Consider the following 14,696-nt stretch of genomic DNA (forward strand, 5'->3'; position numbering starts at 1 on the left):
CAAATGGACACCTCCTTTGGTGAAGCACCTGGGGACAGTGTTCACTTCCTTTTGAGGATCATGCAGGCTAAGAATGGTGGGTGCCACCAGGCACCTGAGCTGACTTAACCCAATCAGTCATCAGTATTTATTAAACATTCTGTGCCAGCCCCTGGATTTCACTACTATCACACAGATAACAAATGGGTGCCTTGGCCCCCGGGTAGCTGAATGTAAGCCACATCCCCCTTTCATGGTCTGGAACCTGTCCTATCAACCCCCCTTTTTTTCATTTTCATTTTTATTTATTTATTTATTTTTTTTACAAATTCCTGACCTTATTCCCTGTAACTCCTGCCTTTAGTCCTGTACATCTGAACCTGTCTTCTCAGTTCCAGACAATGTGGGTTCCATAGAGATCCATGTACACCTAACGTGTCAGAGCTTTAGTAACTCCATTATTGATCTGGCCAGGACCAGGTGGGTGGAGGGTTTGTGGCGAAGGCTGTACATGCTATAGATGGTATTCTCTGCTGTTCCCGCACCTCTGCTTTGTAACTAGCAGGTGACCCTCCCCACCTGGCACAGAAGGCCCCTCCACCTGGTGCTTCTCCCCTGGGGCAGTCCCACCCTGTCTTCTCTAGCTCTTGGGGTAGTTTGTGAGTCTCATTTTCTCTGTGTCACCAGTTAGCCTCCATGATAGAGGTGGCACCCATACTTCGCCTCACGGAGCTTGCATTTACCTGTTTTCTTATAGATTTTGTTGGTGAATAAACCTTTCTCACTGTGGTTTATGCTTACTGCCTGGAAATTTCTGAATAGTCAAGCACATTTAGTAGAAATTTGGTGACTAGTTGAAATAATTGTTAGAGAGGAATGCAGATGGTGTGTGTTCTAAGTGGGCTTGTTAACCAGATTGGAAATTACTGTGTATATCTCATTCTGGCTGCATAAATGCCTCATTAGGTTGGAATAGTCTCCTTTTCTATTTCTGTTACTATCAGAGTCCCAGGATGCCAAGACCATTTAGTTCTGTTCAACATCTCTTTGATGAGCACCAATTATATGCAAAACACCTTGTTAGTGGTAAGCCACTAACTCCTATTCAGCCTGCAAAACCCATCCTAGAAAATCCTTATCTTCTGGAAGCCTTCTCTAATTGCTACCACTGTCACTCTTTTGCTCCTCCAGGTGACCTCCTTCTTGGGCATGAGTTTTATTCTGTTCTGTAATTTTTTTTAAGTGTCAGCCTCTCTTACTAGCCTGTGCACTGAACCTCTGAGTCCAGAGACTGTGTCTCTTTCGTGTTCCTATTTCTAATACCCGGCATAAGGCTTGAACGGCCATTTGTGAAGTTGTAAATGAATGGTGCTTTTCTATCTCTTAGCCAGTATGTGTTGAATGAACAGATGAGTGAATGTGTGCCTGCAGCGAGGAGATAAGGTGCCTTGGTGTTGCCATGTTAGCCTGTGCTGTGGTTGAATGAGACAGAAGACCTCCAGCCTCCTGTGAGCACCCAGTAGGGGTGGCACCTTCAATGAGGGGAGGCTTCTGGCAGGGACTTCCATTTCCACCTGCGAGCATCTGAGCCCGGAGGTGGCTGTCCTGCATGAATTGTCATATGTTACCCCTCCTGCTTGGCCTCAGCCTCTGGACCAGGGCAGCAATGGTCCAGAGGCTTCTGGCCCAGTGCTTCTTCCCTGGGGCTTGTTAACCAGATTGGAAATTGCTGTGTGTATCTGTGTATATCTAGAACACACTCCATCTGCATGCCTCTCTAACTAGTCACCAAATTTCTACTAATTGTGCTTGACTATTCAGAATGGTCCAGCCTAGAGCATTACCTTGAACATCTCAGGGACCTTCTCCTTAGTCCTCTCACTTCCATTCCACAGAAATTATCCAGGGATGTAGGGCAGATGGTACCATCCCAGTTTTATGTGAGAGGACAGGCGGAGAAAGCTTGGGAGACTATATCTATAAAGCCCCCCGCCTCAGGGGCCAGGATCTCAGCCCAAGCCCCCAGGTCCCTCCTACCTTACTCCTGTTGGGCTTTCTGATAACACCTTCAGGCTCCCTCTGTTCCATCTTATTACCTTCAGGCTTTCCAGATGGATCCCCAAGCTTGAAGAAGGTGCTGCTGCTATTTTTACTATTCCTGATCTTCTGGGCCTCCTGGGAGGACGCCAGACAGTCTTCCTGGTGAGCAGCAGCAAGGTGCCTGGAGCCCCCACGCTGCTGTGCAGAAGTGAGCTGAGCAGGCCTGTTGCCAGGGACCCAAGAAGGGTGGCTGCTGAGGTTGATGAAGAAGCAGGAAGCTCACGGTGTAGCTTTAAGGCCAACTCCCATTGCCAGACCTCGCAGCCCTGCCCTGCCCTGGTCTAGACCAGGTTCGGGACATCTGTTTATCTGGGGCTGCCTAGTCTGTTTCTCCAATGAGGTGGGCCTGAAAGCTGCACAGGGTGGAGGCAGCTCTTCCCAGGAGGAGCCCAAGGATGGAGACAAGTGTTCGTGGAGCACCTGACATTTGCCGCCATTCTCACACCCTGTTAGCATCATTCTAATGAAGGTCAGACCTGCTGTGTAATGTGCCACGTGGCAGGGCCTCAAATTTTGTCCATCCAGTCCTTTGCCACATCACCTCCTCTCCAACACAGCGGGATCTGTGTTCTAACTTTAGTTCTGGCCTTGTACAGGCTGAGAATGAATAAGAAAGAAAGTTTCTTAATCTTCCTCCTACTCAAGAGGTGCAGAGAAGCTCTCCTCAGCTCTGAGGTGCTCATGGAGAGAGATGTCAGTTTTCTTAGAAGCCATAAAATCCAGGCTCCACTTTATCCTTCATGGGTTTTTAATCACCCAGCCTAATCCAGGTGTGTTAGTTAGCTTGTTGTTACTATAACAAATGCCTGCAATAATCAACTTACAAATCGAAAAGGTTTCTTGGGCTCATAGTTTCAGAGGTTTCTGTCCATGATTGATTGGCCCCATTGCTTTGGGACTGTGTCACTACTTCATGCCACATACACACACACACATACAAAAGCCAAGCAAAACCTCTTACCTCATGGTCAGGAAGCAAAGAGAGACAAGATAGGGCCAGATTATTAATATCACCTTCAGGTCACACTCCCAGTTACCTTAGGACTTCTCACTAGGTCCCAGCTCCAACATGATCCAGCCCCTCCCAGTAGTGCTATACCAGAGATCAGGATTTAACAGATGGGCCTTTGGGCCTATTCAAAAAGAAAGTCCCACTTGGCTTCATCTGAGGCAGGTATGGTCTGATGTCATTTTGCTGGTTGTTTGCCTGTGCTGTAGACTTTGGAGTGTGCTGGATTTCACATCTCTTTATTATTATAGTTAAAAGCTGTTGAAGTTATCCATTTGTTCCTAAGGAATTGTAAGCAAAGATGCTTACATTAGCCAGCCAGGCAAACCACATTGGTGGCAGGTGAACGGAGTGTCCTGAGACCCACACGGTCCTGGGCACCACTAGGCAGGGAGACCCATCTGACTTCTCATGTTCACAGTGCTTTTAAGTCCAGTCTAAGCTCTTGCACAGCCGTGAACAGCACAGTAATGTCGACCTGGACATCTTCCAAATGCCCCTGCAGCTCTCAGTTCTCATGACCAATAACTTCAGGTCATGGTGTATGTTCATTCTTCCTGTCTGATGACGGTCATCCTGGTGGAATGGACAGGGTATAAAATGCAAGGCTTCCCCGTGCTGTCATACCAAAGAGCAGTGGCCAGCAGTGGGCAGTGTCCCATTTGGACAACGGGTCTGTGCAGTCATGCTGTCACCCTTAGTGACAGTGTCCAGGCCCACATTACTGCTGCTGCCCTTGGCTGAGCAAGGGCTTAGACTGTACTCAAAAGCACTGTGAATGTGAGAAGTCAGATGTGTCTCCCTGCCTAGTGATGCCCAGGGCTGTGTAGGTCTCAGGACACCCTGCTTACCTGCCACCGTGCCTCACTTTCAGAAGATTAGGCTGCATCTCAACATTCCTAAGTAATCCAGTGTATTTCTCCCTATCTCTGAATTATTAGACCATTCTGGAGTCTTGTGCTTTCCGTGGCTAGGAATCCGGCTCTAGGTTTTCTGCCCACTGTTGGGGGAAGCGTTTCTGTTCTTTCGCCACAAACTCAGACTGGTGGAGTCAAGTTCCCTCATCAGGGGAGAGTGACGTGGAGACCCGCAGTGGGCCTGCCTGATGCAGTCCTTTGTAGAGACTGAAAGAGAAGGTCCTGCCAGGGGCTGGCCACCTGCAGACTGCCTTTCTCAGCAGCTTAACCTCCTTTAAGAAGGAGGCAAAGAGAAGCCAGCAGCACAGGGAATCATCACTATCTTTCTCTCTGTTTTTTTCTGAGGAAGAAACTGAGACTCCAAACGTTAAGTATTTTTGCCCAAAGATTCACATAGCTAGTAAACGGGAGAGGCAGGGTGGCCCTCGCTGGCTGCAGAATTGGGGAGGAGCAAGGTTTCTTTGCTCTCTTTGCTGTGTCTTGGCTTACTCATTAAAAGTAATACAGGCACAAGGTTTAAAAAAAAAACAAAACGAAACACTCACACACAAGAAGTGCCAGAGGCCCCTGTTGGATGCAGTTTGTTGGGGAGCCACACCCTTCTCGTTGCTAGAGGACCTGCCGGGCAGTAGGAGGTCCCTCATGCAACACTCTCTGCAACAAACAAGGGTGGGACAGAACGTTTCCTCTGTGTGCCCCAGTGCCAGGAGCTCTGGGCCCTGAGATGACTAATTTCCTCATCCACACCAAAGTGGGAAAGGAAACCTGAGGAAAAGTACAGTCTTCCAGAAGGACACGCATTGCAAAGTGAATCTCCTGAGCCTAGTCCTGCGTTTCCCTTCTCAGCAGCAGCATGACCAGCAGGAGGTGTTCTTGGAATAGCACACACACGTTTCTGTATGTCTGTGCCTCCTCCCCGCAGCGCCTGCCACAGATGGAAACCCACTGGGAGCCCCCCTTACCTGGTTCCTCTCACTGCTCAGCATGCCTCAGGGATGTTCTTACGTCAGTGCATGGAAACCTCCTCATTTGGTGTATTATTTGTCCTAAATAGGTGTCTGTGTAAATACAACCTTTGGATGATATGGAGCTCTTTGCTTCATCTTTCCAATGCTGCCGTGCTGTTTCAGATGGTTTCTTTGCATGTGTCCCCTCTTTCTGTGGGGTGCATTATCAGAAGGCACCCATGCACCCAGCATTCTAATCGTCACTCCTGAGGACTGGCCCTTCCCTGAGGGAATATCACACACGGGTCCTCTGTGCAGGTAGCATCTTCAGCAGGTTGTGTCGTCTGGGGACTTGAAGCCATTCTGCCTTGGGTCCATTCAGTATGGGCAAGCAGAGCCAGCTCTGGGCACCAGGGTCATGCATCCCAGCACTGGTGCTTACATAAGGTTGCTTTGGGCACAGCTGACAGGAGGTCCCAGGTCAGAGAGTGGCTGCCCCTCCCTTCCCCAGCTTCTCATCATTCATGATGCCCTCACCCCTGCGTCTCCCTCCAGCGTGCTGCTTCCTCACTCTACATCCCAGAGAGACTGGCTTTGCCCCACATGACCCTGTTGTTAGGGGCACCGTGTCCTTCGCATATGTCTCTGCTTGTCGAGTTCCCTGTGACATAGTAGTCACTATTTTCAACCAGTAAGCACAGAGTCCCTGGCAAAGATGTTGGACTGTGTCCGGTGATGCTCCGGATGCCTACGGGTCCTTGGTGGCGTGCTCCACCTCACAGCCTCAGCATTTTGTCATTGAGTTAAAACAAGGTCATACTAGGTAGCTGCAAAATTTCGGTATATCCTTACCAAGTCTTGGGACTGAGAGAGGGGCGAACTGGCCAGCTGGTGCAGGTGGGTGAGGCTGTGCCTTCAAGGGCAGATTGTGATAGCCTTTGGGGCATTACGGATGTGACGATAGTGAATAGCCACCCCTGTGGGCCAGTGTGTTACTGTGTTAGTAAGCTTTTTTGTCATTGTGACGCAAATGCCTAAAAAAAAGAACTTAGAGGAAGAAAGGTTTATTTGGGGCTCCTGGTTTCAGAGATTGCGTCCATGGTTGGCTAACTCCGTTGCTGTGGGCCTGAGGTGAGGCCAAACAGCATGGCAGAAGGGCAGTGGTAGAGGAAAGGGGCTCATCTTGTAGTGGCTGGGAAGCAGAGAGAGAAAGGATTAGGGGCAGCAGGGAAGATGCACCCTTCCAGGACACACCCACAGTGACCCACCTCCTCCAGCCATATCCCACCTGCCTACAGTTGCCACCCATCCAAATTAGGATAGACCGATGTTACAGTTCTCGTAAAGGAATCATTGTGCCTCTGAATATTCCTTCACTAACACAGGAGCTTTAAGGGGACACCTCATGTTCAAACCATAGTAGGTGCTGTATGCACTGCAGATGTCACCTCTCGCCCCTCATCCCTGCATGGGCGATGCTGCTGTCGTCCCCCTCGGTGGTTGAGGAGGCTGGTAATGAGACAAATCAAGACCTGGCTCGGGGTGTGTCCAACTGGCTCCCAACTCTCCTGTTCACTCTTCTTTCACAGCATGGTGGGTCCCTCTCATCTTCCAGAGGGCTTGGCAGAGGTGGAGATGCCCCGTTGCATCCTTGGTCCCTTGGCTGATGGCTGTGTTTTCATTTTTAGGACTTCTGCCACGGGCAGGTGATGTGGCCGCCCCTCAGTGCCCTACAAGTGAAGCTTGCTGAGCCTGGGCAGTCCTGCAAGCAGGTGTGCCAGGAGAACCAGCTCATCTGTGAGCCGTCATTCTTCCAGCACCTCAACAAGGACAAGGACCTACTGAAGTAAGCGCCTTGGGATGGGGAGAGAGAATGGAAGGGGGTCAACTCAGCCTCTCTGAGCTTTCTGGGTTAGAGTCGGATTGAGAGGTGCTCCTTCTCAGTTTCCAGGCTGTGGGCTTTAGGGGAAAGATGGGGTGAAGGGAGCAGTTTGCAGCTGGACCCCTACATTTTCAGTGTTCAGTAAGATGAAGTCACCTGGTATACTTGGGATCTGCGTAGGGACATTGTATTTGCATAAATAATGCCACATCTGGCCTTGGAGATCATGGGAGACGTTGGTTTTGCTAATGCCATACAACAGATTCCAAGTGCCACCTTCCCCTCTTCTGGTCCCCTCCCCTCTCCAACTTTCCTCGGGAACCTTTGGTGCATCATGCATCAGGCTTCAGTAGACCTGACTGCAGGGTCCCTCCCCAGCACACAGGTGCAGGCCTGGGAATGTTGGCCAGGGCTGTATCTGGGGGGGCCTTTATGTTCCCGGAATTTCTTGCCTCATACTTGCAATTTGTTTAGTGATGCCATTCATTTCCCTTTGCATCGGCATTTGAGTTTGACATCTACAGTTCCAAGATGTCCACATGAGGTTTTTTTTTTCTGGCTTCTGCCTCCTGATCCCTCTCAGTACGAATTCTGCTCTCCTAAATTTTATCACTCCCCACCCTCGGTCCACCATCTAGTCTTCCACCTTAATTTCCCTGATAAGGGATTTTCTCCAAGATACATGCCTATAAACAATAAGGACTGCTATCTTAACTGTGAAGATTCAGTCCATTGGTTGTGCTGTCCTAGGCTTGAAGGAGATGTTTCAGGAATAGAGTGGTCTTGGGGATCAGTTATCCCCCATTCTGGCTTCATACCCAGCCACTGTGGTTATCGTTCATGGTGGTCTGAGCTGGCCTGCTTCCTCCTGTGAGTCTTGCTATCCTGAAACATGGTATAAAACTCCCTTTGGAATGCATGGTCTCCAGCATCACTGGTAGGAATGCTCTCCTGAGCAGGACTCTGAGGGATGCTGTTTTTTCTTTTAATAGGGGAACCAGGCTTTTTATGGGGGAGGTAACTAGAGGCTACCTTGATTCCACCATCAACATAAAACCACAGGCCAGAAGAGGGAGGGTAGGGAGCTTCCTAAGAGGGCTGGCTTTGACATGGAACCTCCAACTCCACAGCAGAGATGTTGAAGTCTGGGGCTGGCTTTCCACTGGCTCAGTTTGTGAATATCTCCCAGGGCAAGATGGCTTTTTGAGAACCCTGAGCACTGTATTGGAGTTCTGAAATTGCTTGGTACAGATGTGGCACTGTACTCCTAGTTCTGCCTGTATGCAGCCCCTTCTGGAAAACGGAGGACAAGAAGGTGCCTCCTGGGAATGAGACCTGCATGGGACTCCTGAGCAGTGGGTCTTCCCTCCAAGCCTGGGAGGGAGTCATGGCACTTAGTCTCGGTACTGAGATCTGGCTCAGAACTAGCCTGGAGCCCATGCAGGTGGCCTGCCTCTAGGGTAAGGGTCTGGGTCAGTGGGAACAGAAAGGGCAACCAACTGCTAGGAAAGGGGTCAGTGCCCTCTGTTCCATCAGTTTCTCAGCTGTACAGTGGGGACATCCTGGGTGACAACAGGATGATAATGGATAGCTCTTGCTGAAGAACATAATGGCCCCTCCTTCCAGGCAGTTCTAGGTGATAGAGTTCAAAAACCAATTTCCTGGCCAGACTGCCACCTTTTCCTCCTCCTTCATGCCCCATGCAGATCCACAGAGTAGAGAGGGGCATGGTGTGGGACAGTCCTGCAGTCAGACCCTGTGCCAGGCGATTGCTGTCTCCTCCACCCCTCCCCACAGTGGATATTTGGGTTTTCTTACCAGGAGGCTGGAATGAATGGTAATTTCGTAATAAAGCCGTCTAAAATTAATTCTGTGAACATAAGAGCCCTACTGAATAACTTGTTCATGCATTTGTAAATACAGATAATGTTGTAAAAAACCCCAGCTATCTGGCAGTCTATTGAGTGCCTCCTCAGCGTGGAGGTAATCCTGGCCCATCCATATTCATGGCCAATTAGCAATTAGCAGCTCCACGAGCTAGGGCTGTTTTTGCTTCTCCAACTTGGGACTTGGTTCTAAGCTGAGCTTAAGCTTTTTTCCGTCTTGGGGTGTCCACAACCTTTAAGAGCCACCTGTCCTCGCTGTATAGTATGAATTTAACAGATTACATAAATCACTTCCTTTGGAGCATCCATGTGGCCATCTTGAATCGGGGAGGAGCAGACCAGGGGTCTTTGAATTCCTATACGTGCAGGGAACGGTTAAATGCTGGAGAGACCACCTCGGAGCATTTGTGAATTCCTCCTCTGGGCAAGACTTCACCTAGATCAGGAGTAGAAGGATCCAGAAGGCAAAAAGCCCCTGAAGTGCCAGAGATCATTCCAGCATGGCCCAGTGGGGAGGACTGAGCTCCATAAAAAGGAACATGTGTTAATATGAAGCCCACTTTATATTTTGGTTACCTCTGTTTTTCTGGGGATTAAACCTAGGGCCTCACACATGCTAAGCAAGTATTCTACTGCTGAGCCACATCCCCAGCCCTTAGCTACCCCTTAAAGGTGTATCTTCCAAAATTTTAAATTGCAGGTGACCCCTAACATAAGATGGTGCAGCTTGTAATTTTTTTGACTATAGGTTGATGTGAGGGTATGGATGTTCAGCAGAAACTGTGCTCCAGATTTGAATTTGGATCTTTTTCCAGGCTTTGTGCAGGTGGTTTAATACTATCTCACGATGTTGGGCCGTGGGGTTAAGCTGAGACTCCAGTCAGCCACACGGTCACCAGAGGGAACCACCTGCTCCACAAGGTGCTGTGTGGCTAAGCTGGTGTGGTCAGTAGGTTGGGTATTCAGTGCATGTTTTGATATATTTTCAGCATAGGATGGATAGATGGAGGCATAACACTGTCTGAAGCAGAGGTGCATCTGTGTTGGCCCCTCAGGTCTTCTGAGCTGTAAAGTCTAAACTGTGTGTACCTTGGCATCAAGAAAGGAGATGGCCCTGAATCAGTGGTTACCAGGTCATGGAGAGAAGGCAGGCACTCTGGGGCAGGGACCAGTGGGAGGAACAGGAGCAGGAGGTAGGACAGCCTTGTGTCCTGTCCGGGAGGGGCTGGTACCTTCCATCCTCCACCTAGTGCTGGGGTTCCTAGCCTACTTAACTCCTGTGGTAAAGAGAAGGTGGCAGACCCATGGGAGGAGAATTTGCTCTCTTATTCTTCTTCAAGAGCCAAAAATTGTGCACTGACTGCTGAGGGGTCCCAGAAACTCCCAAACTCAACTTGTAAGAAAAGCGTCATGGGCCAGTCCGAGAGAAGGTGGTACTGTGGGAGAGCGGATGGGAGGACACACACATGGTGCTTGGAGTCTCTGAGAAGAAGGGTGTGTGTATCTGAGCAAGATAGACGTCACCAGGACAGAGAGGCACATGCAGCCCTGTGTGTGCCCTGAAAAGGTCGGGGATCTCTTAGGGACTGAGGACCCCTGGACTAGGCAGGCTGTCTAATCCAGTGAGGCACCTCTCTGGTGACTTTTGCTCACTAGTTACACAAGGATGATGGAGTAGCCTTTTTGCCTGCCCAGGGCTGCAGGACAGGTACCTGCACACCCACAAAAGGGAGCCCCCCGCCCCCCGGGACCTAGGAGATGCTTAGGCCAGGGGTTGGGTGGTGTTCGAGAGGGGAACACACATCAGGGAACCTTTGGGGAGCTGCCTGAGGTGTGCCTTCACTGTGGCCCCAGGAAGTGACAGTTGCTGGAGCCCTTGGTGGGAGTCTCTGCTTCTCCCCGGCAGGTGTCACCTGCTACAGCCTCAGTTGAGACCCATTCACAGGTGTGCACTCACAAGTACACGCACACAAGCATTCTGCACAGGAGCCTGGGGACAGGTGACCTGGGAGGGCATAGGAAGGCTTTTCATGGCTCCAGCAATTCCGCCCCCACCCCAGGGTCTGAGAGTGGTGGTAGAGATTTCCATACTCCTGGTTAGCCACATTCCAGGCAGCTGGTCTGAATGAGGTCACAGCAGCTACTGTAATCCACTCACATAAATAAGTAGCATAAACATAAATCTGTGTCCCAAAGCCACATTCTACATGTAAGCTTTTCTTTTCTTTTTTTTTTTTTTCCAAAGAGAGACACACGTATCTGTTTATTGTAGCACCATTCATAGTAGCTAAAATTGGAAGGAATCTACCCAGGTGCTCAACAAATGAATGGATAAAGAAAATGTGGCACATAATCACGATGGAACATTACTGAGTCATTAAAAACTGAAATCTTGTCACTTGAAGCAAAATGGATGGAACTGGAAGACATTAAGTGACATAAGTGAGACCTTGAAAGAGAAATATTACATGTTCTTTCTCACCACATGTAAACTTTTCATTCCCAACTCAGCTCCAGATGCCCCTTTCTCTTTGATGGCCAGTTTGGTACACTGACAAGCACATAGTCTCTGACTCTTTTTTTTCCTTTCAGGAAATCCATGAAATGCTCACTTTAGCCTTCTTCCCAGTTCATCACTATCTCCCGGGTGGCACCAAGGCCAGGGATGTTAGGGCACTTGAGAAAGTGTGGAACACCCCTGGTGACTGCAGGGACAAGTCAAGAGGGGTGTTGGCCTCCGGAGCAGGCATCGGAGCTGAGTCCAGTTGGCGTGCGTCAGGGAAGCCAGAGCTCCAGGGAGTGCTGGTTCCTGGAGCAGTGGGGCTTCAGCCTTGGCTGAGCAGGAGCCAGGTTGGCAGCCTGGAAGAGTGCCCCAGAAGCCTCAGCAGATGTCCTGGTAATCGCCAGACAAACACTGGCCAAAGGAGGCAGGGCCCAGGCCACTGGTTGGCTGGAGAAAGAAGGAGGGCGGTGCTTCTCCCTGCCACCTGGAAGCCTCCCAGAGATAGTGGGAAATCTCAAGTTCACTGTTCTAATCCCCCTCCCTCCCAGCAAGAAGTGAGACTTCTGTGAACAAAGCAATGGGAATGGCTGGTGTGTGTAGATTCATGCCATCTGCAAGGGAAGAAAGTGACATAACCCATCCAGGGCCTGCCAGGGTCGTGATGGCAATGGCAGTAATAATAGTAATAGCTAATATTTATCGACCATCACTCAGAACCAGATTCCGCCAAGTGCTCTAGAAACGCAACTCTAATTCCTGCAGTTAAGGAGTGTTTATCCCATTTTACGGAAGAAAACACTGAGCCACACAGAGACTCAATCCTTTGCTCGGGATTACACAGCTCTTAAGAGACAAAGTCAGGAACTGAAACCCAGGTCTGCCCGGCCCCCTACACCTTGTTTCTGGAACTTGAGTGCAGCACCAGGTGCTAACTGGCTTCCACACAGGACACCAGGCTAAGCCTTGTTGTCCTGGAGAAGCCATGGTGGGGTGTACCAGTGTATCCCAGGTGAGAGGGAAAGCCCTTGGAGATAGGTGGCCAGTGCCTTTAGAAACAAACAACAACCAAAACAAAAAACAAAAAAACCCAGAATATCCTTTGCAGCCCCTCAGACAACTCTGCTATGGGGAGAAGATGGTGAAGAGCACAGGAGCAGGGCCTGGCTCACTGGCTCTGCACATCCTGAAGCCTCGGCTCCTTCTTCTGTAGCCTGGATTACGATCTGCTGTATTGAAGGATCATGTGACCCTCCAAGATTCTGGGCAGGAAGTCCCTGGGAGAGCACCCAATTGCTCACCAGTGGAAACTAAGGCCATATCACGGAAATCTTTTTAAACATTTAATCAAAAAAAAAAAAAAAAAAAAAAACTTTAAAAAACCCAGCACTTAGCCCCAGTGCCGTTCCTCTGCTTGCCGCCAACACTTCCATGTGCAGCCATCTTGGCTTGGATAGTCACACAACACACCAGGTTGACCACGTTGTACGTCCTATTTCATAATCTGCCCTCCTCTGGGACAGCTCTCATCCTGGGGCACACTTTTCATGTTTGGAGTTCTGTGTGGAATTCCACAGGCACAGGATGGCCATGGTTTATTTGGCGATTCCCTACTTGGTGAGAAGACAGTTGGTTCCAGTTTTCCTCTATTACAGAGCAGCCTCAAAGACACCCCCACTGCATGCACACCCAGGCACACCTGTATTTCCAGAGCTGAGGTTGCTAAGAGGTGAAGAATTGCAGACTTAGAGAGGCACCATTTCGTTTCGGCAGCAGGAGAACTGAATGCGTCTCCCACACCTCAGCAAGTGGGCCAATGTGGCCAGTGACAGGGATGAGCTCTGTCCCCTGCATTTCCAACCCATGTGCTTTTCTCTTCCTCTTCAGGTATGAAGTGATCTGCCAAAGCTCAGAGCTGGCCAAGGACATCCTGGAGCCCTCCTATGACCCCAAGAGCAAGCACTGTGTGTTTCAAGGGGACCTGCTGCTCTTCAGCTGTGCAGGCGCCCACCCCAGGCACCAGAGGATCTGCCCCTGCCGGGACTTCATCAAGGGCCAAGTGGCCCTCTGTAAAGACTGCCTATAGCAGCTGCCAGCTCAGCCCCACATGAAGTCCGCTGGGGAAGATGGTGGCTCCACTGGGCAGAGACAGGGGGGCAGAAATCATTCAGGGACTCTGGCCAGAGCCTGAACTTTTTGGTCTAAGGTTTGGATTTGGGATTGCTCCCGCTGAGGTCAACGCCTCCCCCAGGGAGTTTTCGCCAAAACAAACACAAGAGCGGTTGTGAGGCAAGGAGCCTGGCTTCTTGTGGTACAAGGAACATCCTTCCTATTTTGTGAGGAGCAGCTGTAGGGAGATTGTCAATGCAGGTGCTCCAGGGTGGGGGGAAAAAAAAAATCTCGTGATTCATTTAAAACAAAAGAGGAGAAATGAGCTGATTCGAAAGAACTTTGGGAACATTCCTAAACCCATTAACTTATTTATTTGGGAGGGAGGGAGGGGGACAGGGAGGGAGGAAGGGGATCGATCACACGTTTCTTCTTTTATTTCCCACTGTTAGTCATTCTCGATACTGCTGTTCCTCTGTCTGCCTCAGGCAGGTACAGTGGGGCCAATGGTGTGCTCAAGGGCAGCTATGGGGACCTGACTTCTGGAAGCAGGTGGCAGCAGAGCAAAAGAAACTGTTGCTTTGAAAACACAGGCAAACTGTCCAGGGCATTGTCATCAAGTGGAGGCATCCTGTGTGTACTTGGCAAATGGCAGCTAAAGGACATTTAACCCCCCTTGGTAGGGGGGACATGGCTGTCATGTCCAGAGAACCCAGTCATGGACAGAAGACAGCCAGGGACATCTGCTTTATAGTCAAGAGAGACCCTTTCCTGTGTGTTCCCACCAACCCACCCACCTTGGCCCTAATTGGGCTAGAATGTCCTTAGAAAAGAAATGCAGGATTGTAGAATTTTTTGTTAGCTAATTTATGGTAACTTGGCCCTCTCTGATACGCTACTATAAGGAGAGTAGAGGTGTGGGACTCAGAGAACTAAACTACCTTTGGACTTGGAGGGATGGCCTTCTAGCATTCAGACAGCTGAGCTTCAGAAAGGAATGAATTCGGTTCTTAAGATTAGTGGAACTATCGAAGAACACCTCACAGGGGTTCTGGTGTTATATTCCTTCTGAAGTCTGATATCACCAAAGTCCAGGGAATGGGGCTCTCGGTGAACATTTGTTGTTTGCTGGGAGAGCAGGAACAGCTCAGGATGAGTGCCCTGCACTGCCCTGACCACTCTCCCATTGGTGTCACTTGCAAAGGGCGAAAGTGTTGGGCAGACTTTACTCCAGGCAGAGTTATTCTGAGAGGGCTGAGCAACCCCACTGAATGAGCTCACCAGGAGGCTGGGCAGAATTGTTGCACCCACCTTCCACACACCCTGGAGCCCTGTGCTCTGTTTTTTTGTAAGTTCCCATATCCGCT

The 14,696-nt window shown here is 49.9% G+C and overlaps 1 protein-coding gene across 2 annotated transcripts in view; it reads left to right on the plus strand.

Moving 5' to 3' along the window:
- The window catches only part of Mgat5 (alpha-1,6-mannosylglycoprotein 6-beta-N-acetylglucosaminyltransferase), a 338,013-nt gene extending 324,365 nt beyond the window's left edge, over positions 1 to 13,648 (plus strand). For both annotated transcript variants that reach the window (XM_076866214.2, XM_076866215.2), the window contains 2 exons: positions 6,641 to 6,798; positions 13,108 to 13,648. In XM_076866214.2, the coding sequence (XP_076722329.1) occupies positions 6,641 to 6,798; positions 13,108 to 13,306 (357 nt within the window). In that variant the 3' untranslated portion in view covers positions 13,307 to 13,648. The remainder of the gene's footprint in view (positions 1 to 6,640; positions 6,799 to 13,107) is intronic.
- The last annotated feature ends 1,048 nt before the right edge of the window (positions 13,649 to 14,696 follow it).

This window comes from Callospermophilus lateralis, chromosome 9 (assembly GCF_048772815.1).
Source record: "Callospermophilus lateralis isolate mCalLat2 chromosome 9, mCalLat2.hap1, whole genome shotgun sequence".
NCBI lineage: Eukaryota > Metazoa > Chordata > Mammalia > Rodentia > Sciuridae > Callospermophilus > Callospermophilus lateralis.